Here is a 27,141-nt window from a genome sequence, read left to right on the forward strand (position 1 = left end):
AAACTGTTGCCATTGAAAAGATTTGGTTAGAATTGAATACAGGAAATGGGTTTACTGCTTACAATCTGCTACTGTATCTCTGTGTTGCTGGGATTTTATTGAAAGAAGTAAGAAAAGCTTGCTTCAGATGGAGCTGACTGACTGGCTGCTTGCAGTTTAGGACCTGCTGAAGATCTGCTGGGATTCTTATGGGAAATGTTTTGTCATTTCAGCTCTGGTCTGTAAACTTCTTTTTTCCCCTCTCCCTCCTATGACACTTTTCAAGTGGTCACTTAAAATGAAAATATTGCACCTATTGCTTTGTGCTTTTCTTTTTTCTTTTTTGTCCTTGTAGACTTTCCCCTTTTTTTTTTACTACATCTTTATCCTTTCTTTATTTCATCATCTGTTCTTAAGAAGTCAGGTTTCATTTAGCATGGTTATCAAATTGAGACTAGAAGTAAATTTGACAATTTATCAGTTGTTTAGAAGAGCACTTCTATCAAACTAATACTTTTTATGCTTTTTGAAACTGGTCTTTTGTCAAGCAAACAAAATCAGTTGAGTACTGACTCTCCCCTGATTGACAAATTATGAAATACTGGTGATTTTCCTGACTGTTAAGTTATATTACCTTAACTTCAGTGGATTGGGAAGAATATAATTTAAACAAATCCCTAGTTTTATCCAAAGCCCACGTTAGTGAAAAGATAGCAGTATGCAGCCTGTAATAAAGTTACCTTGCCTTTTTCATTCCAGTGTATGGAAGTGTCATAGTGTTATTTGCAGAAGAAGAGTTGCACTTAAAACAGAAAAATACTTTGCTAGTTTAATATGTGGTGTTATATTTATTTTCTGAACTGGATGACTATTTTGTTTAGCATAGGATATCAGGAGCCAAAACACAGATGATTATGGAAGACTGGGATTTTCTTCAACTGCAGTGTGCCCTGTACATTAATAGTGAGCTCTCAGGAATTCCTCTCAACATGGCACCTAAGAAATGGACCAGAGGTTTTGTTCAGAGGCTTAAGGGAAAGCAAGGTATGTCTAGAAAGTTGGTTTTAATTTTATTTTTTTTGAGCTGCAAATATTTGCTATTGTCAGGTGTATCTCTGCCACTGTTGTGTTACACTTCAGTGCTGTACCTTAAAGGATGTTCTAATATGCTGTCTTAACAGATAACATTTTGCAAACAATTTTTAATAAAAGAGTTTTAATGTTTTTATTTTGTTAGGTCGTTTTAGAGGCAATCTGTCTGGAAAGCGAGTGGATTTTTCTGGCAGAACAGTCATTTCACCTGATCCTAACTTAAGAATAGATGAAGTAGCAGTGCCTATTCATGTTGCTAAAATACTGACCTTTCCTGAAAAGGTAAGTAATACAGAACCAAAACTCAAAACTCTTCCTATGCTTTTTTTTTTTCTCTTCTTGAAACCAGACCTCAGTGTTGTTTCCTTTTAGCCTTTCTATAAAAGGGAGTGAATGTGTTGCATTCTGTTTGAAAGGTCATTCAGTGATGCTTTGCCAGTTTTGTTGCTGTTGGCAAATGAAGGCTTTAGCATTGGATATGGCAAGTGCTGAGAGGGCATGTGGTCTAAGGTGTGACCTATCTAGAGGGAAGAGTTTTGCTTCATATTTTTTGAACTCCTGCATAGCTTCCTGTCAGCTTGAGGCTGTGACAGGAGATTGTCAGTTGAGCCTAAAATTTGAAAATGCAAAAACCACCAGTTAAAACAAGAGATCCTGAAACATGTTTCGTTTGTTTCTGATTGAAGTCTTTATGCAACAGGTGAACAAAGCAAATATTAATTTTATGAGGAAACTTGTTTGTAACGGTCCTGATGTTCATCCTGGAGCCAACTTCATACAGCAAAGGCACACCCAAATGAAAAGGTATCAAGCTTTTCTGTAACGATTCACTTTTTATTTCTCCTCATTGACTTGTTCTTACTGCTATGTGAAAACAGGTTATATCTAAAGAGATTAACATTTATTTTTAGAATCTTTCATTATGGGCAGTAGCAAAAGAATTGTCATTATCTCCTCAGGTTTAGTGTAATATTTATTTCTAAATAATCTGTTACATTTAATCTGAAGTGCACGTACTGATGATAATGAACTGCAATTAGATTGGTATTTTTTTGTGACTGAGACTTAGTTGAAATAGAGGGTGTAGTACAGATGTGAATGAAAATGGGCAGTTATGGGCAAGTTGTACTGCCTGTTTTCATGAAAGCTAATCTGCAGTCAGTTTATAGGTAGTAAAAGGGGATAATATATTAATAAAACTTCCTATACTCTTTGATACAACTGAAACAAATTCTGTTTTTATAAATTGACTTTTTTCTTACTTACTGGTCTAATTACTGTAGCTTTGTTAACTGATGTCGAAATACATTCGACAATTTTGTCTTCTACTTATTGTAATACAAATACTCCAACATTTAATGAAAAAGCTTGCATTATTAACACAAAATTATTTTTCAGTTGTCTTTACATCTACTGCTTATATTTCTTCTGACTCTGTTATTATATGTTGCTATTAAGATTTTTGAAATACGGGAACCGAGAAAAGATGGCCCAGGAGCTGAAATTTGGTGATATTGTGGAGCGACACCTCATAGATGGTGACATAGTCCTGTTCAACCGACAGCCCTCTCTTCACAAGCTGAGCATCATGGCTCACATTGTAAGTGCACACAGTCTAACACAGAGGTGGGGCATCCCTGGATATTGGGTGGTTTACCTTCAGTGGTGTTTCTGTCTCACATGAGCACAAATAAACAGCATCTTCTGAAGCAGTGTGTGGGAACTAGCATGAGTACAGTGCAGTTGTGCCTTTGCATGGGAACTGATGTGTACTGGGATAGCTGTCTTCTGCCAGTAGCCATAATTGACTTTGGTATCTGTTCTTATGTGAGCATTTCATTTTTGTAGAGTTGATGTGATCTCTGCAAAGCACATTGTCTTTCTGTGCTTTGTATAAATTCTTCATAATGACAACTATTAGCTATGTTTCTATAATACAATAAGTACTATTTCTGTCAGTTCCTGCTTGAGTTAAATCCTTTAATCAGGAATTTTCATCTTTCATCTGTACTTGACTGAATGTGCATCACTTTTTTTTTTCCTGTTTTCCAGGCTAGAGTAAAACCTCATAGGACATTCAGATTCAATGAATGTGTCTGCACACCATACAATGCAGACTTTGATGGAGATGAGATGAACCTTCACCTTCCTCAGACAGAAGAAGCAAAAGCAGAAGCACTTGTTTTAATGGGGGTAGGTTGATAATGTTTGGGTTGGGATTTTGTTAGTGACAGATTGGCTGAGCCCTGTATTTCTTAACTTGCACATGAAATCTGAAATATTATCTAGATTACTGGATGTGGATAATTTTTAACTTTGAGGCTACCTGAAAACTCTGCAAAAGGGAATTCAGAATAAATTAGGACTGTTACTTAATGGTAGCCTAAATTTAATATCTGTGGAAAATCCAGTGGTTTTAAGTAAGCAGATATCATTAGTATGTTTTTACCTGACTGTCCTTAGGAATTGCTACCCAACTAGGGTGGCTCTATTACCAACAGATATTTGCTTTCTGGTCTGACAGCATGCATGTTAAATCTAAGATGGACAGACCAGCTGGAAATGTGGCAGCAATACTGGACTTATACTGGAGAAGGCAACTTACCAGAGAAGGCAGGAGGCTCTTAGGGCAGGGTCAAAAAGGGAGAAGGGAGGGTAGATAAATAGGGATCCCATAGTTGCAAGCTTTGATCTGTGGTGTGAAAGCAGAGTCAACAGTATCAAGCTGAGGATTTTCCGGTACATTGCTCCTTTAGGGTGACTAAATGACACTGCTGCTTCAGATGTACCCACACAACTGTTGGCTGCAGCCTGTATGGGCTCCCTGAACTGACTCACGAGCTTAAAAAGAAAACCCCCAGCCCCCAAGTGTGTGATTGAGGTCTTTGTGGGTGTGTGTTCACTGGGGTAGGGGGTGGGGGTGATGAACTGGAGCAGTAGACTGAGTACTAAGACTCAGACTTAGAGAAGAACATAAGAACATGGGGCTTGTGGAGGTGGCTGGCTTGACTGTTACTGATTAGTAAGGACCACACAGCTTGGAATATTCCAGTAGCTCTCCATAGTAAGGGTAACCTCTTTTCTTCCTTCCCAGGTTCTCAAAGCTAGCTTGTCTTCCCTTCCCTTAACTGTCCCTACCAAAACACATCAAGTTGATTGCAACTTCTGTTTTGGAAACAGAATACGTAATTTCCAGTAACTATTCCTTAGCTGTCAATAGATGTGCATGGACTGCAGTGAACTGAAACTTGTTTTACTTTTCTATCTTTTTGAAGAAAGCTGTACTTTGATTTAGAATAAGCTTTGACCATTTTTGCTAAAATAAATACCTTAAATGGTAAAGTTTTGTTTTGAGTAGCAAATAGAATATAAGTGTCTTCAAATGCATGATGTTTTTTTGTATCATATAGACTAAAGCAAACTTGGTAACACCAAGAAATGGAGAACCTCTTATTGCTGCTATTCAGGATTTTCTCACAGGTATGTATATGAGCTTATTTCAGAGGTGTGATATTTAACAGTTTTTCCTTCAGAATCACTTCCCTCCTTTCCAGAATTTTTCCACATTAATTAAAAAATTTCTTCTTTCACAGGTCAAAGTGACATTATGAAATAAGGCCACTGTTTGCCTGAAATATAGTCATGTCCTCAGACTGATTTCTTATACTGCCTACCTTTGTGGCTGCCATTATTATTACCTTTACATAGGTTTTGCAGTGTTTTTCTGCAAATGAATATTTGGGATCTTTATCTGCATTAGGTCGATAGCATAAACTGTTTATGATTATGGTAGAGGAGTTGATTTCATTCATTAAAAATTTGTTTTAACCTACAGTAAGTACCTTCAATGTCCTAAATGCTTTGGGAAATGTCCAATGAACATCAGGAAGAAAGTGTACAACAATAAATCCCATTCATTGATGGGATAGACTCTGAGAGAGAGAGAATAGATTACAGAAATGCACTGTTTCTCATTTTTAGGAATTTGATGTGGAGCAATTTAAAAAAATCTGTAAAGTATTTACAACCGAAGCTGTTTAAACTATGGTCATTTTGCATAAGTAGCTAACTAATATTAGAATGAAGTAATTGACACTGAATATACAATAGTTTTTAAATTTAATCTTAATTTGCTCTGTCATAATCCTTTTTTTACATTCCAGGTGCCTATCTTCTTACATTAAAAGATACCTTTTTTGATCGAGCCAAAGCCTGTCAAATTATTGCTTCTATCCTGGTTGGCAAGGATGAAAAGATTAAAGTTCGCCTTCCACCCCCAGCAATTCTGAAGGTGTGTCAAAGTATTTTTTTCATTTTACTAATACTTTCTCCATTGTGTGTACTTGACCCATGGTGATGTTCTCAGCAGAGACAGTTCTTGTTCTCTGACATTAGTTTTGTATGAGATTTTGTATTTGTCTAGTGTGAAGTGCAAGGATCAGAATTTGGGGTCGAAGCTGTGCAGAAGTGGTTTGTGGGTTCCTGACACTGGAAGGTGTCAGCCTTGCATGGTGCTGTCCAGATGCAGGATTCCTTCAGGGTTCAAACATGGCTTTGCTGCTGTCCTGCTGCTGTGACACAGATCTCCTGGCTGTTTGTGACCAGCAGAAAATACATTGTTCTTAGTGACCTCACTGTTACTGACTGTGCAGAGTAATATGGGGCTGAGTACAGAAACTGTATTATTCTTTGGGTCCTGAAATGCTCAATAGTTGAAGGTTTAGGAGACAGTAAACCTGGGAAAGAGTATCCTTTAGCTGTGTTAAAGGTTAAAGAGGATGAGTGCTGTGTAATTTGTTTGCTTGCAGGGTGTTTTTTCCTTTGGTACATCATCTACACAAAACATGAAGGGCAGAGTATTTGTGTATTTTTTACAAACTTTGAAGAGAGTTTTAGTATCGTTTATTAGATTATGGTATGTTAAGCCTTCATTCACATACATTTGAGGGTGTTTGTATTTGATTAATTTGGTATTTAAGGCAAATAGTATTGTCTGGAGAGAGTTAGTACATTTTAAAATTTGTCGAATACTAAATGTTGGTGTATATGTTTTTATATCCTTTATTTAATTTCAAAATAATGAGTTTAATATTAGGGGAATTCAGGAAGTGGAATTGAAATATCAGTGAATAATACAACTTAAAGCAAGGTTAGGGAATTTATGGGCAGTATCTAATGTGAATTCTGTAAATGTGTATCAACTTCTGTGAGTAGCCAAGAGCAGTGATTCTTTGACTACTTCTGTCACTCCAGATTAATAATTTTAGTGCTGGCTGTGACAGTTGCTTACATCTAACTCCAGCTGAGGGGAGTACATAATTATACGAATCTTTAAACTCCTAAAATTTTAAATCAAAGGCACTATATAAAGAAGGAATTGTAAATGTTGCAACCTCTTCGAGAAATTAAATGACAGCAGCAGCATCTTTTTCTTTTCTTTTCTAATCAGAAAGGGAAACATAAGAGGGAGCAATAAAGCATGTTTCTCTAAATGCAAGCACATAACTGATGTAAAGGATAACCATGCTGCACTCAGAGATTTTTAAACTGTAGAAGTGCATAATACTTCCCTATTCAAAGGAATGCTACATGTATGGTTCTCTATAGAAAGGTTCTGTATATAAAACAGTTTTACAATTACATTCTTGCTTACTGTTTTACTGTAGTTATAGCATAAACTTGTAATCCTAATTCTTCTCTTTCTGTTTCTTTAAGCCTGTAACACTCTGGACAGGAAAACAGGTTTTCAGCCTCATTCTCAAACCCAGTGATGATTGTCCTGTAAAAGCCAATCTACGAACCAAGGGCAAACAGTATTGTGGCAAAGGGGAGGACCTGTGTTACAATGATTCTTGTGAGTGACACTTCTGAAGCTGTGTTTTGAAAGTCTTCCAAGAAATTGTACTCTTGTTGAGTTCACTGTAGGATTTAAAGTGGTACTTCACATAAGTATTCTTGAAATGAAAAATAAAATTATGCAGTTGTTCTCAAAAGTTGAAGTTATGCTGAAAACCAAAGAAAAGATTTGGGTGTTTTCTTAAACTAAAATGTCTTCTGGCTGATGCTGGGCTTGTCGTGATGCTAACTTAGTATTTGAACTGAGAGGAAGAGAAAAGCTAAGCAGCTTAGGAAAGGGTTGTGCAGAGGGCAAATGGAAAAATTTTGTATCTTAAGTGGGGGTAATAATACAGAGATTAGGAGACAAACACTGAAAGGAGTTAGGATACACAGGGAAGATAGGAATCCCTAGGATATCAAGCCATCTGTGTCCTTCCAATTAGGGAAGTCAGAGTGGCAGATGGAATGCAAAGGACCACTGTTGAAGAGGCTGTAGGAGATAAGCAAGACTTTGCTTCTAATTAATTTAACATTCATGTGGTAACTGTTGGAAAGGAACATGAGCAGGCAGGATTAGGCTGGCTCCTTGCTGCTCAGAAGTGTGAGAAGAGGAACCATTGATTTATAGTAATTCTTTTATGCAATGTTGATGTGAGAAAGAACTTCCCAATTAGCACTCAGATCCACTCTCCAGCAGACTGAGTGATTTCTGTAGAAGATAGAACCACTCTATGGCTGTGAAGTTTATTATAAACGTGGTGGAACTATTTTTGTCAGCCTCTAAATACTATGAGATGAAAGGCCACAAAGCAATTCTGCTCACACTTGTATGAACATAAGCCATCTTCTTTGCTCCACAGTGTATTCATTCTAGGAAGTATGGGAAGAATTTCCATTTTCTGAGTTTGACAGGAGCTCATAATGTGGAAAACGTTTGGATTTTGTTGTTGGCTATGTTCGGTTCTCTGAAAAAAATGCATTTCTAAAACCATACTAATTCTCTTCAGAAAGTTCTCTGCAAATTCTCAAAAAACACAAGAAATCCTACTATCATGTTTTGATTTTATATAATAAGAGATAGAGCACTGACTTGTGGTTCAAGAAGATGATTAACTAAATTCACATTGAAAATATTGAACATGGAGTACAGTGTGCAAACATCTACAATGTTCTGCATAAAATGATTTAAATTGGATCCATGTACATACACCACTCCTTTGAAAGATGTACAATGAAGTTGGTGATGAATATATATTGTACTGCTATCAGAAAATAAGTTTAAAGTTCATGTACACAAGATACTTTTTAATTGGTTCAAGACTAAATCTTAAAGAAAGATTCAGTGCCTGAAATGGAAGGTTCCTAATGAAGGAAGAAGGAATAATCTAAGAGAGGCATCGTGTACAGACATAAAGGCAAGGCAGATGAGTTGTTATGGTTCCCTTGTAATTAAAGGAATTTAGGAGTCTACCTGCCTCCAGAGGTGATTTGGCTGAACTGAATATCAAAATTTTCAAATAAGAGAACTGCAACTTTCTGAAGTTTTTTCACTCCACTTTATAAATAAATAAATTGCATTGGTTTATTATGATTGAGGGCTTTATTTCTGGATGGATAAAATTGATCAAAGACATTATTTAGATTAAGGAAGCAAAGTTTATTTTTAGATTTTTACCAAAAACTTACTCACAGTGCTTCTCACAAATCTTTAATTGGATACATTTGCCTTTCTAAGGAGGAAGGAAAATAAATTTTAACTTTATTTGCTAAGGTCTGGTTGTAGGCTGTTCCTCTTGCAACTCTTAGTCATGCATTTCTACAGATACATTAAATATGTCTTTGAGTTTTACTCTTCTAATGAATAGAGCTTCTTTTTTTAAAAATTCTCTCCATAAGTGATTACTAGTGATTAGTTCATGATGTAGAAAACTGGTGAATTCTTTTTGCCTTTTTATTTCTAGATGTCACAATTCAAAACAGTGAGTTAATGAGTGGCAGTATGGACAAAGGAACATTGGGTTCAGGATCCAAGAACAACATTTTCTACATCTTGCTGAGAGACTGGGGACAGGTAGAAGCTGCAGATGCCATGTCACGTCTGGCCAGACTTGCTCCAGTCTATCTCTGTAAGTCCATTTCCTTGTAAAATAGTACTTCAGTGCAGAAATAGAGTGCAAGCAAGTAAGATTTTTGCTTCAAATGTGAAATGCTGTGCTTAAAAAAAAATAAGCCAGTTGTGAAGCTGGCAGAGGGGGAAACAAACGGTTGTGCATATGCTTGTGATGTTCACATGATGGGAGGCAAAAATAAAAGTTCTCAATGATTATAATATTCTGGTTTTGTTTTCTCAATGTGAGATGAAGCTATCAATTTTTTTATTTTTTTTTTAATAATAGCTAATCGTGGCTTTTCAATTGGAATTGGTGATGTAACCCCTGGTCAGGGCCTGCTAAAAGCTAAGTATGAGCTCCTGCATGCTGGCTACAAGAAATGTGATGAGTATATTGAAGCTCTGAACACTGGCAAGCTACAGCAGCAGCCTGGTTGTACTGCAGAAGAGACACTAGAGGTAAAATTTTTGGTTTAAATCACTATACATTTAGAGTAGAGACTTCACAAACGTATTCATGTACATTGTGAAGTCTAAAGTTGTCTTCTGAAACCTAAAAATACAAGCAAATGCATTTCCTAGGCATGCAACTTGAGCTGACTCTATAGAGACTTAACATTAAGATGTTTGTATGCATCTAAAAATGTTAGCTAAACACTTAACAACTGAGATCTTCCCTCTTTGCAAGAAGTTCTGGACTGATACACTAGAATAAAATGGCATAGGTAGTTGAAATGGAGTTGATTACTTTTATCAAGATTTTCTAGGTTAATTAAGAACAGTAACAGTAAAAACAGTGATACAAGAAGCAAAACATTCCTTTGGTTGTAGATCTCATGCAAGTGTTATCTTGTTCCTTATTGGAGTGAAAGTTAAGTGGACTTTGGTTATGCTGGGTTGTTTTCTTTTTTCTGTAGAAATTTTGGTGAAGAGCAATGAATGTTGCCCAAAAGCTTACTGACTTAGTCAGGTCAGCTGAAGGACACTTTCCATTGTCTTTAATGATTTTATATATTCACCTTGGATGGCTAATGTCTACTTTTTACCTTTAAAAAAAGTAGAAAGGAAAAAAGAAAAAAACCAAACACCACCACCCCCAAACCACAGAATGCCATCCTATGATGAAGTACTGCCACAGTTAGCCAGTTTGAAGTGAAATTCTCACTGAAAGAAACATCTTGCAGTCCTTTCCACTCCACCTTTTTTTGGACACCTGTGCATGTCCTAGAATGTTTTTTGGATACAGTTATGTTTGTAATAGTTGGAGAGACCAGCGTTGTACTCTCTGAGTACAGTCCAAAAATACATTATTTTTGTGGTAATCTTTCATGTAGTGCAGTGTGTCTTAGAGCTTAGTGCAGTGCTTAATTTAGCTTAACTTTGTGCTGCTGGTAAGACAGGATCCTGTTCCTGGATATTCTTGTCTTGTCCCAACAAAGACATTTTGTGCAGCAAACTGAAAGTTATGCAAGTTAAAATTTAAACTTGTTTTACCCAAAGCAATGACTGGGTTTCTTGATTGTATTTTGAATTGCATTTGCTACTGAAGGTGTTGCTGGGAGTGATAGAGTACTGTTTGTGTATGTGTTTTTTAACAAATGCTGAACCTCTGAAATATTTGATTTCAGGCCTTGATCCTTAAAGAACTCTCTGTCATCAGAGATCATGCTGGCAGTGCCTGTCTCAGAGAACTGGACAAGAGCAACAGTCCCCTTATCATGGCTCTCTGTGGTTCTAAAGGTAGGGAGAGCTGAACTTTGCATGTAGGTTGCTCACTTCATCACTCTTGTGAAAATTACTGGTTCCACCTTTTTAGCTTGTTTGATACTGTCAGTTGTGCAAGCTCATGTTGTATCTATTTTAAGTGACTCAGTAAGTACAGGCAAGGTATAATTAATTAAAATCAAGCTGATGTTCTAGGTTTTGTGTCTTTAAATTTTTATTACATGTTAAAAAACATCTTATTGGAACTTAGGATGTTGTTAAGACTAATTCATCAGTAAAAAGTTTTCAGTTGCATTTCTACTGCAAGTTTTTATATCATATACAAAAATCAACTGTAAATTATATATTCAGAATTGGAATTAATATTTCCCAGCATCATGGAATTTTTTGGAAGGGACATTAAAGAACATCTAGTTCCTATCCCCCGTCCATGAGGGGTGTAAGTAGAGCAGAATGGGATATCCACAACTGCTGAGCAACCTGTTCCAATCCACCATCACAGGAAAGAGTTTTCTCCTGACATCTAATCTAAACCTGCCCTCTGTCAGCTTAAAGTAATTTTTCCTTGTATCACTACATACTCTTGTGTAAAGTCCCTCTCTGGATTTCTTGTAGGCTCCCTTTAGGTACTGGAAAGAGCTATAAGGTCTCTCAAATTCTTGTTTGAGCTTCCCTTGTTTCCTATGAGAATTTGAAGGAATCACTTAACCTTTTGCCTTTTATTAGCTGTCTAATAAATTGTGGAAATCCTCAGGGTGACATGTTCTGTTCTAAAGAAATACTGAACTCTAAGAAGAAGAATATATTAAGTGTATAATTTGGGAGGGAGAGGTGGGGAGGCATTGTTTGCAAGCATGTTCAGTAAAGAAAACTTCGAATTTTGTGACTTAATGCTCTGAGGCTTAATTTGTTCTAGGAATCTTGGTAGATACTGAACCCTCGATGAAAAATGTGTTCACTGAAGAAATTGTGAAGCAAAATATGTAGGTTAGGATCATGGGCTGTATAAAACACAATCCCTAACACAAACCATGACAATATAAGGACTGTAGTCAAATGGTGGTGGCATGAATGTCTACAACACAAGGGAAAAAAATTAAAAGGAGTTGTTGGTTGTATCATGGACCTAATTGTCAGCCTCTGCATAAGTGCTGAAAAGAACAGGACAAGTAACAGAAAAGCTTCTTTAACTCTTGAAATTCTGAGTGGTTTTTTGACCAGTTATGAGGCTGAGATCTTCATGGAAGTGAAGATAGTTCATCAGGGAAGCAGTGTATCCCTCATTTGTGAATGAGAGTTTTTTTCCTTTCTTCCTTTTCAGGCTCCTTCATTAATATATCCCAGATGATTGCTTGTGTAGGTCAGCAGGCTATCAGTGGGTCCCGAGTTCCTGATGGATTTGAGAACAGATCTTTGCCTCACTTTGAGAAACATTCTAAGGTAATTCTGTACATTTACAATAGACTGTGAAGAAAAGTGAAACAAGTTTCCTTAAGCCATTTTGAGAAGGATGCAGAGTAACACATGTTGTCATGATAGGCTGAAGGAAAAAGGATCGCATATGATCCATGTAAAATGTCCTGAGTGTGATTTGGGAGTTAACAGTAGTGTTTTGAGTTGCCATAGAATGCTGTGAATTTTTACAGCTAAGCCTTGCTCTGACTTTTCTAACTTAGTAAAATTAAAATAAGTCTGATGATACATTTTTGGTTCTCTTGAGAGTCCTGAAAATAATTTGTTAAAGTTTCTCTCATGTATTATGTGTGATTGCACTAATACTTTTCAGGTCAACTGCTGAGTATGTATTGGTATCTTTAGACAGGTGAGACATGCCAGATAAACTTTTCTGGAATCTGGTTTGGTTTTTTTCTTTTTCCTCCAGAATAGGTATCATGGGTTATTCTCAGTGTTTCGTGTTTGAGTTTGGTCCTACATGAAGCAATAATGAGTCTAATGCACTTGTTAATGTAATTCAATGAAATTAATTTTTTTAACCTGCCATTTGAAATCTAATAAACAGTGAAGAAGATTCTAGGTATAAGCCATTCATCTAGTTAGTGTGTTAAATAACTGTCAGATGGTAGCCATGACATTTGCATTTGTCATTCAGTGTCCAAATTTCCACTTCTGAGTTCTGTAACATACTGAATAAATAGAAGAAAAAACAATACTTCTTGGGTTAGATGAGAAGTTAAAACTTAAAATTGAGCTCTAGCATTTTTACTGGTTTTTAACTACGTGTTAAATAACAACAAAAAGTGATTTTCTAAGATGAAACTCTGATCACAGAGGCAATTTGGTGTTACTTGACTTCAAGGAATGCCTGTGTAAAGGTGATTGGCAAGAACTTTTCTCAGGGTGAGAGCAAACCACTCAAGAGAATTAATTATATACATATCTCCAGTCATGTTTTTTCTGGGTTCCCTAGTCTTCAGCACTGCAAATACCTTTGCACTACTATTGCAAAATGAACATTCTTAATTGCCTTTTCAATTTTTGGAAGGGAGTCTAAAGCATTATAAGTCGGTGTAGTGTTTACAAGGAATGGCTAGAAGTGTGACAAGTTTTGTAGTGAGAAGGAGAAAGTTTGTTATATTAATGTGGAAGAACTAGGCAAGGGGTTTTGAAGCCTTTATTCAGATCTTCCATACAAACATGGAACTTGAGAGCTAAACGCAGGTGTTTGTGAGTGTGTTGGCTATCTCTCTGGAAGAATTTAGATGACATGCAGCGTGTTTTCCTGTAACATACAGAATGTACATTGCATTTTAACTGTGTTTTTCCCACTCTTCTCTGTAGCTCCCTGCAGCAAAAGGCTTTGTTGCTAACAGCTTCTATTCTGGGTTGACTCCCACTGAATTTTTTTTCCATACAATGGCGGGTCGAGAAGGTCTGGTTGACACAGCTGTAAAAACAGCTGAAACTGGATATATGCAGGTAACTGTCAGTGGGGTGGGCATTTTATCAGTCCTGCAAAATGTGGATATTTCTCCTGTGTGTGTTTTCAGTGTAATGGAATAATTTATACTGTGAAATACATGGCTTGCCTGTATTCTCCAGCAGAGGTGAGGTTTGTAAACATGCTTGTATTAAGCTGTTTCCTTTCAAATATGGGTTGTAAAAGCCTAGAAATTAATAGTCTAATTTCTATGGGTTTTTTTTCCTAAAACTGATGTGAATGATGGCTAAAACTCCCTTCCACTCTCTATTCTCTATAGGTAACAGGCACCTTGGGCCATATAGACTTAGATTAGTTTTGTAATATGTTAGTGTCTTTTCTGTACCTCCTGTGAAAATGTCCCTCCAACAAAGCTTCTTGCTATTATGAGCAGTCTTTGGACTTGTGTGCAAATATTTACATAGTATTAAAAGTGTAGACCTCTTTTCAGTGTAACAGGCAGTAGAAAAGGCAAGATAATTTGTGGCTGGGGACACATTCTGAGATGTGCAAGTAACTGTACAAAGACAGAAAAACCACCTCTTGGGGTGGGTGACTAATTAGACCATTTGTCTCCAAAACTAATGGAATAATGTTGGCATGTGTGTAAGTATTTACAAACACATATAAATATAAAAAGCAACCTGCAAAATATTTTTCCTCTTCAACTTAGATCCTGTGTGAATAAATTGTAGCACTTGGACTTTGGAATTAAAAAAAAACAACTTAACATTTATTTAATCTTACCTTTCTTCTCCTCAGAGAGAAAAAAAACCAGTTTAGTCTTTGGTGATCTAATTTGCTTTCATAGAACAATGAAATTAGCCTCTCAAGTAATAATGTTTTTAACCATTAATGCTTCACAGCATGCCTTCTATTTGGGATGCCAAGGAAGATGATAGTAAAGGGATTTCTCAAAACCAGGAGTTGATGTAAGAGAAATAGTTAACACAGATAGAAAAATGGCCTCGACAGATGGATGACCTCTTTGCTTTTTGTCAGTGAAAAGAATTGTTTACTGGTTCTGCTTCCATACACAAAAAGCATTGTATCTCTTAAGCAATAAACCTGATGAGAAGAATATGATGTCAAAAAACCCTCGAATTCCTCAGACTTCAATAGGTTCTTGCAGCTTAGCATTAGGTTTCCTGTATGATAGAATTTCTGAATGTGGAGTATTGTGTTGTTGCTTTGAATGTTGTTATTGTTGATTTTTATATTCTGTGGAATGTACAGTAAAGCCCTAGGGCTAATGTGGGATTCTAAATAGGTTTTTGTGCCTGCTTATCACTATGTCAGATTTATTTCCTGAGTCCAGTTCCTATAGTTCTTGTAATCCCAATCAATAGCTATTTTTAAAAAGATCCATTTTACTTTCTTTGCACCTTTTTTTCCCTTCAGAGGCGGCTGGTAAAATCACTTGAAGATCTTTGCTCACAGTATGATTTAACAGTCAGAAGTTCTACTGGTGACATTATACAGTTTATTTATGGAGGAGATGGCTTGGATCCTGCAGCTATGGAAGGGAAGGATGAACCACTGGAATTCAAGCGAGTTCTAGATAATATCAGGGTAAGGATTGCTGAAATCCTTGTTAGAAGTGTGATAAGACTACTAAGCATGTAGGAGGAAATAGTAAATTGTGAGGAAAATGGTTTCAGTTTAAGTATTTATTTTTAAATTGCCTTTTTTGCGTGGTCCTGTTCCATTGTTCAGCATGTGTATATGAATAGGTATTTTTTACAGTGGAACAGAGCAACTAGGACCAAACTGTGTATAAGCAGTGAAAAGTAAAATTTTTCTGTGCTTAAACATAGTTTTGGGGCCTAATGTGCAACTCCCTAGATAAATGACTACCAACCTATTTGGGTACTAGTTTGGTACATTGCACAAAATAACTCCTTATTAAATCAAGGCATGCATGTTCTTTGTGTTGAACTGGCCGATGTGTTGTTCAGTAACTCTGGATATATTGTGATGTTTGAAGACCTGTATTATTTGCTTTTGTTTTTGGTTGGTTGGTTGGTGTGATATGGCCCCTCTCACAGAAGAGCCTTTTGCTGAAATAACTGTTAAGATTTCTGTAATATGAGCATAGTAAATGGATAGAACTGTGTATACCTGTGTGTATACCTTCATATTTACATAAAAAAGTAGAAGTGTGTGTGCCTCTTCTTTTCACAATAGTTTGGTATAGTACAGCGAAACAAGAACAACTAGACAAAAAATCCCAACAAACAAACTACAGAAAACCACAACCAAACCTAAAGAATGGTGTTAATCAATTCTACCCATCTGTATTCTGTGTCTTTACAATGAAGTTTTGTGCATGTGCTTTATGTGAAGAAGTGATGTTTCTTCCTCTCCAGGCTGTATATCCGTGCCGAAATGAACCAGCCCTCAGTAAAAATGAATTGGTGTTAACGGCCGAGTCCATCATGAAGAAGAATGAATTCCTTTGCTGCCAAGACAGTTTTCTGCAGGTAATTACCTCACTTCTTTATCACAGTGTGATTAACTTTTCCTCATTAATTAAGGAAATTAAATAAAATGGTCTTATCAATCTGGTGAAGCAACAGCTGAATTTTACGTGTTAGTAGCAGGAATAGTGGTTTGTTCAGTAATGCATTTTTGTACATTTAGGGGTGGGGAGCTAGGACTAGGGATTTTAATTCTTATTATGGTAATTGATCATGTTCACCACAGGAATATTAGAAATGAGAAAAATCTAGGGGCTTTTTTGAGTAGAAGTTTTATTGATCTGAGATCTTTTTAGAGTTTCCTTTCCATAGCAAAATGGTACAGTAAGTATGTGCTTCCCCTGGGGCATCAGAAATTAAATACTTATTGTCTCTATGTAAGAAACCACTAGGACTGAGTATCATACTCATATGATATTCATATATTTTGATATTATGAATTCTCTGAACAACTGTTTTTCCTTATTTGCTTGTTTTTCTGTAGTGGAAACACCACCTATATGCTTGCGTAGATATGTGCACACACACACACACATATACATATATATATGTGTATATATAAAAATATATATATATTTGCACACCTATATACCTGGCTTGCTTATGAAACTAGCACAGAAAAAAAAAATGGGTCATACAAACTGCTTTGCTGCACAGGGCTTTAGCCTTTGGAGACTACTTACATGTCTTCTAAGGATGAGGGCTTGTTCAAAGGACTGCTTGCACTTTGAATTGTAAAAGTCAATTTGTTTGAAAGAGTACTGGGCAATTTTAATATTTATGAGAGCAGACACTCTCAAGAGTTCTTTGGGAGTCAGTGATAAAAACTGTAGAATTAACTTACCTGGAGAATTAACCCTCCCTTCAGGTTAAGCTGCTACTTTGATGAACCTTCTGATTACTGGCAGTGATGAGAGCAACATGAGTTTAATGACCTGTGATTGAAGGGTTTATTTTTAATAGATCAGAGTGCCTCAGAGCAGAAGGTAAACCTGATTAGGACTTCTGTTGGTAGAGTGGAGTTGGAAATATAGTTATATCCATATTTGAAATATGCTGCGAATCTTACCTGCATCTCTGAAGGAAAAATAAAGACAATATTTTAATATCAGAGTTTGGGAATAAAGCTGTTATTTGAAGTATACATATTTTTAATAATATTAGGAAAATAATTGTTATGAATTTCAGAAGCAAAAATATTACTACATCACTTTAGTGATAATTAGTTTGACATAAGATTTTTAAGTTTTAGATAGTTACACTTTCTTCTTTCCTTTCCTTTTTTTTTTCTGTTCATCCTTGAAGACATTAACTGAGACAGGTTATGAAAAATATAATGAGGTAACTGTAGCATGTGTGTGCAATGTGTGAGAATTAATGTTAGTGCTTTTTAGCTAAAGATGTGTGCATAGTGCTAAAGTAACCAATTAGCATACATACATTAGTGCTTGTTAAATTATGATGTAGGTGTTCATCACAATAATTTAACCTTTTTGATGGTGAAAACTACAACACATGAATTAATTCCCATAGTTACATTTAAGGATTTTGAGGAACATTTCTTTTGGTATTGACTCTTCTTTCAACCTTTAGGCATATTAGCTTGTTTTTTCTGGTGTTTTCCTATCCTTTCCTCCACTTTTCCATTCCAGGTCAGAGATACTTCTTACTGTTGTTATTTTAGCAGGAGGTTCCTAATGAGCTTATCCATTCTTGTCCAGAATACAGAATGTCTAAACAGCCCTTTCCTAACAGACTAGCATTCGTTCTGCCTGCACTCTGCCCTTGCTGGAGGGAATTCAGCTGAAAAAAAGCAGATTGTTGGCTGACACAATTTCAATTGTGTTCACGTTTTAACGTATTTGATACAGGTCAATGGAAATTTTCATTTTCTTCTTATTGGAATCAGAGGAATCTCTAGAAACCCTCCCAATTATAAAAAAAAAATCAGTCCCTTTTCTGTGGTTTTTCTGAAGATGATAGAATATGAGTGCTGAGAGTGCAAGCACAGAAAAAGCTCAGCATGCAACCACTCAGTGCTGCCATATGTAGAGTTGACCTAATGGGTCTGCCTGGACTTGAATGGATTTTTGCTGAATCCCGTGGCATTGTCTGTGCCACTCTGCATTTCAGTGGCTTCTTCACTGTGAGGATTCTGATATGAGCAGTGCTTCATGTCTATAAATGATCCTACCAGTGCTGGGAGATGTGCTGCAAAACCCTGGGTGACTGTGGTTTATGCCCTGGACTATTTTGACTAAACATTGGCTCTGGAGGAGCTGACAAAAGGCCCACATTGAGCCAGAGCTTACTGAGTCTGGCTGGGGCCTTTCTGTTAAGCTGGTCAAGGCTAAAAGACTTAGATTTTTTTCACACTGTTTAAGTCTATAATGTTTTTTTGAGCCCACTCTGGAAGTTACATAGCTGTGCTCCTGGAAGACAGTGTTGCACTGAAAATTATAAACTCATAGAGATATTTAAGCTCAGCAAGGAGTGAGTTACATTTTCATTCCCTTTGTAGTATAAATTAATCCATAGTTTGGATAAACTGACAACTGTTGAGAGTAATAAATCACTTCCTTTTTTAGGTCTTGTGTGTGAATAAAACTTGTGACAATGAAAAATAAGTCTTCAGAGATTTTTTTTCCACCTTTTTTGACTCTAGTGTATGGAAGTAACATATAATTTGAATACCTTACTCAGAATTATATATAATAATCAGTTTACTATGTTGGAGTTGTTAGGATTTTTTTTAAGTACTCTGGAACTCAGGGACTGTCAAAGAGAAAAAGACTTCTGCAAGTCCTGCAATATTCCTTGTTTTATGCACCTGTAGTGAAAAGGTTAACTTCTCTAGTATCACAAAACTTATTTAAGGACATAAATCACATTGTCAATTATATGCAAATGTTTCAGAGTCAAAAGCCTTTAAAGTGGCCAAATATTTCATTTGTGAATACTACTTACTGCAGGGCAAAAGGGGCAAAAATGTATGAATGCATCTTGTCATGGAAGTGTTTTCATAATGATTCTGTGAACTCAATTGTAAAAGAAAAAAGAAAGGTCCCTCAAATACTTATTCAATTTTGCAAGTGATTGTCAGTGCTCAGCTACAGTGATGGTTGCAAGGAGTTCAGTACCTAGTGCAGAAGAGGTAATGTAATTACTTCTTTGTCTGGTAGGACTAGTGGTGTAGATAGAGAAGGTTTAAAAGGACTCTAAAAAATCAAACTGTTCATTTCTCCACAGAGGCTTTCCTAAATCGTTGTTGAAGTAGATGGAAAGGATTTCCTCTTGCTTTTTGTTTATATTTTGTTTTTGATAACTCTGTATTATGGTAATGACTTGCACTGAGTCTACTTTGATGGAGGAGTTTAATCATGGACCTCATATTTTGTGACTTCTAGTGTACATGTCCATATCCAAAGTGTAATAACTGAATGATCTTTCATAGAAGTGTTGGATATTTTTCTAACACTATTGTTTCAATTTATGTTCCAGTAAAGACTGTTAGAACTGCTCTTGAGTAAGCCTGGTAAGAGAGTGAAAAGTTTACGTACTTCAACATGTCAAGTACAATTACCTACAAGACCTCCACAGCATAGAGGAGTTATTTGAATTATGTTAGGTAGAGACTGACGTGTATAAATCAGGGGTTTTTTCTAATAAATAAAGTACATCTTGAATCTTTGAAAAGTATCCAGATACACTTTATATACTTGCTATGTCTTTTCCATTTTGACTGTTTTGAATACTGAGAAATGAATGAGAATGTGTTTATGTCATTATAGTCAAAGAATAAGAATGTTGAGGTTTGTGGGCTTTTTTATGTTTTAAGTCAGTTTCAGTAGGTGCTGGGTAGGAAGGAAGAATCAACCCAAGTCGAGCACCTTCCGTTGTCAGTGTGTTCTCAGAAAGGATGTGTTTATTCAGTGGGCACCCTATTCCTCATGTACTGCTACTGATCTCTGGTTACATAAGAGCCAATCTGATTTGTTAAATTCTAGTGCATGTGTTTGTCTAAGTTTTGACATTCTTCTCTTCATATTGTACCTTGTTAGTTTATTTTGTAAATACTCTGTTGGGAGCTTTAAGCAAATTACTTGCTGCTGAAGACTTCAATATGAAGACCATGTCTTTACTTACTGTTGTTTTAATGTGATTTCAGGAAATTAAAAAATTCATCAAAGGTGTTTCTGAGAAGATAAAAAAAACTAGAGACAAGTATGGAATTAATGACAATGGCACAACAGAGGTAAATAGTTTCAACGGGGTAATTATGTAGTTCTTTTCAGTCTTCATAAGTTAGTGCTTGTCCAACTGTTCTATTCTCTTTTCAGCCAAGAGTTTTATATCAGTTGGATAGGATTACTCCAACTCAATTAGAGAAGTTTCTAGAGACTTGTAGAGACAAATATATGAGGTAAGTGTTTACCCTGCTGTGTTCTCAATACTGCTGCTTTCTTGGCCACGTAGGAGTGTATTTTGCTATTTTTACTGTATGAATGTTGGTTCTGTTGTGAATGCAGTGCAAGTTGGCTCCAATGACATAGACATTGCAAGACCAAGGCAGGATGCAAAAGAAAAAAAAGTATCATCACCTACATGTGGGCTTGTTAAGGCAGATTTGAATTTTGTATTACAGTTCTAGAGGTCAGACAGGTGAGGTTTTTTGTCTTGAGTCATAATCAGATTCTTTCATTAGAAGATTCATTTCCTTCTACATTGTAGAAAAAATGCTTTTGTTTCATTTGAGATTTCTTGAGCATGCAAAGCTATCTGCTTGTGTTTAGGCACCTTCCTTCTGAAATAGTAGTAATCATACCAATGAACACAGTTTTCTCCTGTAGCTGCTTACTGCTTATATCCACAGATTGTGTTTTGACAACAGATTCTGGTAAAAGCCCGGAGTGATAGGATTCAGGGTAAGGGAGGATATTGTTTAAACATGAACATTTCTACACCCACTGGCAGACATGTTCCCTTCCTCCCCCTCTTGCAGGAGGTTGTTCAAAACCTCCAATAAGTCCATGCAGAACAAAGTCTGAATAGATCAGTTTTAAGTTTATATGAATCTTGATAGTTATTCTTGCTCTATCTACACAGTCTGTGAGGAATTACATCACAATTTGTTCTAACATAGTCTTGGATCTGTTATGTGCTTGTAGGATCCTTTTGTTTGTTATTCTTGGTCTCTAACAAGATAATGTGGATAGTGTGCTAGTGTGGATGTTTTAATCTCTTCATCCACTGAGATTTATTCCATTTACTAGACTCCTTGGATTTGGTCCTTCCCATGCAGCCACTGGTGACATGTACTTAGTGATCTCACTCTCACCTGCATCAATTGTTTTCTAATGTGTTTTCTTGTTTTAGAAAATTCACGTATATTTTGAATTCTTAACTATTTCAAAGCAATTACCAGTTTTATGTTTCAGTTACTAGGAGTACCTGCTTACATTTGTCTTAGGTGTTCTTAAACATGAATTACCTATTTTACTGTAATAAATAAATGTTAACATATGGGATTTCCCTGAAGGGAGAATCCTGGATCTCGTGCTCGATGCTTTGGACGAAGAGGATAAGCATTTTATCTGTTATGGAAGTGGCACTGAATCTGTGGAATGCCTGTATGACAGGGCATCTTTTTCCATCTTGAGTATTGGTGACCTTTTAACCACTCTCTTGTTTGTTGATTAAAACTCAATAATATATTAACAAACTTTTTGTATATCTACCAGAACAGTTTCTGTTGTTGTTTGCTTAGGACTTTTTACTTCATAGACTTCTATGTCTCTTTCTATATTTATCAGGGCACAGATGGAGCCTGGTTCTGCAGTAGGAGCTCTTTGTGCACAGAGTATTGGAGAGCCTGGCACACAAATGACTCTGAAGACTTTCCATTTTGCTGGTGTTGCTTCAATGAACATTACTTTGGGTGTGCCAAGAATCAAAGAAATCATTAATGCTTCAAAGGCTATTAGGTACTAACACTATTTTGATTTCTTTGGCAGTTTTTTTCCTTTGCCCAAGTGAAACCTGATAGATAAATTTGCAGTACATGATAACATTTCCCTGTTCTCAGCAATATATTAGATATCATCCAAATCAAATACTCAAAACAAGAAGAATCTAGTGTCTGCCCAACTGTAGGTGATACTTAGGCCCAGAGAGACGGCGAAGTTGTATTTTTCTGAAAATCAAATGAGGGAAAATGGTTATTTAATTTAATGTTCCATTATGTGTCTCATATATTGTGAAGCTTTCTGATGTTTTGCAGTAGTTGAAGCATACCTATTCCTAGGTATGTATGAAGCCATAATTAAATAATACTAGAATAGCATACACCATGAAAACAGTCATTAGTACCTATCTTATAACCTCTAACGTGTTTCCATATTTTTACCAGCCTGAAGTACATGAACAATAACTTTCTTAAATATACCTGAGGAACCTGAAAATCTCTTTATCTTATTAAATACTACTGTAGATACAAGATAAATTCCATAAAGCAGGCTGTAATTCAAGTTACCATCTGTAATCTAGCTGAGCAGTTTCCTAACTGGTTTTGTATGTGTGTGTGTGTATGTTCTTTTTAGCACCCCTATTATAACAGCACACTTGGACAAAGATGATGATCCTGATTTTGCCCGTCTAGTTAAAGGAAGAATTGAGAAAACTTTGTTAGGAGAGGTAAGAAAAATTGTGTTATTGCTAATCCTTTAAATGTAAGCATTAGCCAGTTGCTGTGGGGCATTTGAGCTATTTTCACATGCTAACTAGTTTGTCCTTGTTTCTTAAAGATTTCTGAATATATTGAAGAAGTGTTTCTTCCCGATGATTGTTTCATCCTAGTGAAGCTGTCTTTAGAGCGCATTAGACTACTGAGGTTAGAGGTGAGTTGCTCAGTTCTTATGCAGAGTATGCCTTGGGTATGTTCCTAAGGCATTCCTATGTCTCTATCCTGGCTCAGAAACAGAAATCACACCAGTGGAAGTTAAAGAAAGGAAGTGAATGAAGGATGTCCTGTAGCTACATTACATCTGGAGGGGTCCTTTTTCTTCCTTGCAAAGTGGAAAATGTTCCCCTTATTTGGAAATGAGAGAACAAACATTCATTTCTTTATGTCTTGCTAAACACTGGGATGACATTTCTGTCCATTGGTTAATGTACAGGCCGGCACCCTCAGCATAGGATAGCATTTCATGCAATTTATAAGGGTAATTTATAAGAATATATTTGGGGGTCGTTTTTCCTACATTCTTCCTCTTTATATTCTGTTGAAAGACTGCTGCATTTATTTGAGCAGATTGATAGATGTTTAGAGAGAACCCTGATGTTTGCTGGCTGACTTTTGCCACAGGTGAATGCAGAGACTGTGCGCTACTCTATTTGCATTTCCAAACTCCGAGTAAAGCCTGGGGATGTTGCTGTCCATGGAGAAGCAGTTGTATGTGTGACCCCTCGTGAAAATAGCAAGAGTTCAATGTATTATGTATTGCAGTCCCTGAAGGAAGAGCTACCAAAGGTAAAAGCAAAGGCTGTCTCATGCTTTTGTGGGATGTAATCAGTAGTGATAATTTGAGGGTCTGTGGTGGGAAGATGAAATAGTTCTTGGCAGTATTGCCAATGAAGATAGATGGGCTGAGTCCGTAACTCTTAGATTGTGATGGTACTGCTTTGCTGTTGAAACTAAGCCTTCCTTTAATATTTGTAAATAAAATTGAAGCTTTGATACTTTCTTTACGTTTACTGAAGTATTCCAAATTCAGCAGCATGAAGCAGCTATATCTTCTTTCAGCTACTTCTAGAATTGAACCAAATGACAGTATCTGGCATTTTTTTAGCTTTCTGTGAGGAGACTGTCTACTCTGGATTTTAAAAATAGTGATAAGTGAAGCTTTATTATTGGCAGCATGTCCTTTTATTTGTGTGGGCCTGCCACCATGCAGATCCTCAAGTCTGAGTGTGAGAATACCTGGCATAAAATATAAAACGTAGGTAGTGAGTAAGGTTTATAGTACAGTGTCAATGTCAATTTTGCACTGGTGTATTTAGGAGCAAGAAATGTTATTTTGTATGTGTTTTAAGTGAGCATTTACTCCATATACCGGAGCTCCTAAGTAGGTTTGAATGCTGATAAGTTACCCTTTTATACTGCATTACTGTATATATCAAAGTTACTAGGGTTTTTTTGTTTTCTGAAGGTTGTAGTGCAAGGTATACCAGAGGTTTCCCGAGCTGTCATTCATGTTGATGAACAAAGTGGAAAGGAAAAATACAAACTTCTAGTTGAAGGTGATAATCTGCGAGCTGTTATGGCTACTCATGGAGTGAAAGGAACAAAAACATCCTCTAACAACACTTATGAGGTACTGTTTAAATGGGTACTCTGGGTTTTTCCCCCTGGCACCTTGATTACAAGTGCTTGCCTGTGCTCAGATGCAGCAGTTGATACCAAATCAAGCCTGATTTCACTAATAGATGTCAGAATGCATTAACATGAGAGAATAAATCGAGTGGCAGCACTTCACTTCAAAGAAACTGTTTCTATAAATATTTTTCAAATGGAGAACTACAAAAGGGTAGTAATGGAAATGGAGTATTAGTATGGTAACGGATGGTACTTATTCTAGGGCTATACTTGCTCCAAGCATTCTGTTTTTCATTAACCTAACATAATCCCTTGTGTAGGTAGAGAAAACACTAGGAATTGAAGCTGCTCGGACAACCATTATCAATGAGATTCAGTATACAATGGTGAACCATGGCATGAGCATTGACAGGAGACATGTTATGTTGCTGTCTGATCTAATGACTTACAAGGTTTGTACTATGTTTTTTCTAAATGTTACATTAGCCTGTTTATACAAATTAATTTTACCATGTTTGAGAAGGACGGATGAGCTAAGGAGATGGAAGTCCATTCTAGGCTTTGAGAATTCAAAGTTGTACTGACCAAATACTGTTATTTGTACTTTACACAAAAAGCTTAATTACTCTAGTTCTTGCAGGGAGAGGGGACCTATTTTGGCTGAAAACAAGTTGATATAATGAGTAGGGAACCATAATTTCATAGTGGAAATAGGAATCCTCAGAATTATGGTATGAAAATCAACTGTTTGGGTAACCATGCATGCAATCTAAGGCTTGCTGTGCAGAAAACCACATGGGGTGTGGCTCATAACAGCTGCACTGTATGAGAGAGTCAAAGGATACAGATATACAAATAGAATCAGATTACATGAACAGTCTTACAGAACTTATTAGTAGAAAATCATATCTGTTCTTTATTGATTGATTTTCTTTACTTCACATCCAATGAAGGAGTAAGTACATTTAGTGAAATAAGATTTTCCAATTTGCCTGCCAGAGCACAAGGGTTTAATTTGGGTGAAATGGATGGAGCTCTGACTTGTTCCAAAACTGTAGAGCTTTGTTGTACTGAGCTGCAGCAGTCCCCAGGGCTGACCCTGTGGAGCTGCTGCACAGCAGTGGAAAAGGGCATCAGAGTGCCATGTTGTAAATGTGCTGGGCTCCTAGTATGCATTCTTGTGACTGCAGTTCTTGACTTATGCTTCTGTGCACAATCTGATATAATCAGGATGTTTCTAACAAACATAGGCAGAAATAAGTCCAAGTTAAACAGCTAATTACCTTTTTTCTGGAGAGTGGAAAAATGAAGATTTAGCATCTTCTGTAATCTCCTGGCAGTGGAAGTCAGATTTATCTGTAGACAATGGGCAGTGGATTCAGCATAGTGCTCTCAGGCCCCACTGAAGTTTGTAGCTAAGCAGCTAGTTTACAATTGTGGGGGTTTTTCTCATGGCCATGTTTCTTTCAATCTTTTCAATACTCTTGCTTAAAAAAATATTCTATTAACCATTTATAATAGTTTCTGTTTTGTATGAATACTGACTTTTGTTTTAGGTAACTATTGATTACTACCAAACTATTAACCCTCAGAATGTTGAACTGTGAAGCAGCATATTATGACAATGCTATATTGTAGATAGTCTATTTTTTTACTCAGTCTTACTCTTTGGTTTTTTCCCTCAATCAAGGGTGAAGTGCTGGGCATTACCAGGTTTGGACTGGCAAAAATGAAGGAGAGTGTGTTGATGCTGGCTTCTTTTGAAAAGACTGCAGACCATCTCTTTGATGCTGCCTACTTTGGACAGAAGGATTCTGTTTGTGGTAGGTATTGCCAAATCTGTGGCAGTCTGTGGTCCTTAACCAGCATCTGTAAACCTCTTCAAAGCACTGGATTTTTGCCCTTGTTAAGCTTCCTCTTCAGCTTACCTGTCAAAAACTTCAGGTCTTAGGCTGATCCATTTTCTGGGATCTTCTTGGTCCTAGAAGTTTGGTGTATGTTTCTCTACTTCTAATCTCAGTCAGAGATCTTTATGTCAGACATTTGTTCTATGTTTCTTAAAATAGACTTTTAGTAATTTGGTTTTTCTTCTCACCCTGGATCTCAGTGAAATACCAGGAAATTTGTCCCACTATCATTAGCTCTGTTTTTTCCATTGTGAAAGTTTGTGTATCTACAACACTTAGAGCTGATGGAGAAATCTATTACCTCACTGGTAATAGCTTGCTTTTAATGTGGAATGTTCTTTAGAAAAGTAGTGTACATCAGTAGATCTGGAGTATGAATGTGTCAGCACACTGCAGTGGAAGTGTTAGAGCTGTCAAAATGATTGGGACAGACTAAATCTTTCAATTCAAAACAAGCACTCTTTGAATGCTGAAAATGCCAAAAGCATTATAGCTCAAGTACTGTGCCTTTCTCATTGGGAACTTGAAGGGATTTCAAGGGAACTTGGTCAGATTTGACTGAAGTCTTAGCACTGAGTCAGAGAATGGACAAATAAGTTTGCCTTGCATCTTTTGCTACAGGCACTGCATGGAATGTGTCTGCTCCAAAAACAAACCTTCTGAAGCGCTTCCATTACTAGAGAAGGGATCTAGGCTAG

At 36.5% G+C, this 27,141-nt stretch overlaps 1 protein-coding gene across 1 annotated transcript in view; it reads left to right on the forward strand.

The window, feature by feature from the left end:
• The window catches only part of POLR3A (RNA polymerase III subunit A), a 35,076-nt gene that overhangs the window by 5,780 nt on the left and 2,155 nt on the right, over nt 1-27,141 (forward strand). The window contains exons 8-32 of the mRNA XM_018068964.2: nt 861-1,023; nt 1,217-1,353; nt 1,772-1,875; nt 2,530-2,671; nt 3,124-3,264; nt 4,482-4,551; nt 5,235-5,362; nt 6,787-6,925; nt 8,871-9,035; nt 9,306-9,478; nt 10,648-10,759; nt 12,066-12,184; nt 13,544-13,681; nt 15,084-15,254; nt 16,052-16,165; nt 17,468-17,503; nt 20,331-20,417; nt 20,503-20,585; nt 21,976-22,146; nt 22,762-22,855; nt 22,966-23,058; nt 23,526-23,690; nt 24,370-24,534; nt 24,857-24,988; nt 26,227-26,359. Coding sequence (XP_017924453.2) covers nt 861-1,023; nt 1,217-1,353; nt 1,772-1,875; nt 2,530-2,671; nt 3,124-3,264; nt 4,482-4,551; nt 5,235-5,362; nt 6,787-6,925; nt 8,871-9,035; nt 9,306-9,478; nt 10,648-10,759; nt 12,066-12,184; nt 13,544-13,681; nt 15,084-15,254; nt 16,052-16,165; nt 17,468-17,503; nt 20,331-20,417; nt 20,503-20,585; nt 21,976-22,146; nt 22,762-22,855; nt 22,966-23,058; nt 23,526-23,690; nt 24,370-24,534; nt 24,857-24,988; nt 26,227-26,359 — 3,175 coding nt within the window. The remainder of the gene's footprint in view (nt 1-860; nt 1,024-1,216; nt 1,354-1,771; nt 1,876-2,529; nt 2,672-3,123; nt 3,265-4,481; nt 4,552-5,234; nt 5,363-6,786; nt 6,926-8,870; nt 9,036-9,305; nt 9,479-10,647; nt 10,760-12,065; nt 12,185-13,543; nt 13,682-15,083; nt 15,255-16,051; nt 16,166-17,467; nt 17,504-20,330; nt 20,418-20,502; nt 20,586-21,975; nt 22,147-22,761; nt 22,856-22,965; nt 23,059-23,525; nt 23,691-24,369; nt 24,535-24,856; nt 24,989-26,226; nt 26,360-27,141) is intronic.

Source organism: Manacus vitellinus, unplaced genomic scaffold, assembly GCF_001715985.3.
Source record: "Manacus vitellinus isolate BGI_N305 unplaced genomic scaffold, ASM171598v3 scaffold_15_pilon, whole genome shotgun sequence".
Lineage (NCBI taxonomy): Eukaryota > Metazoa > Chordata > Aves > Passeriformes > Pipridae > Manacus > Manacus vitellinus.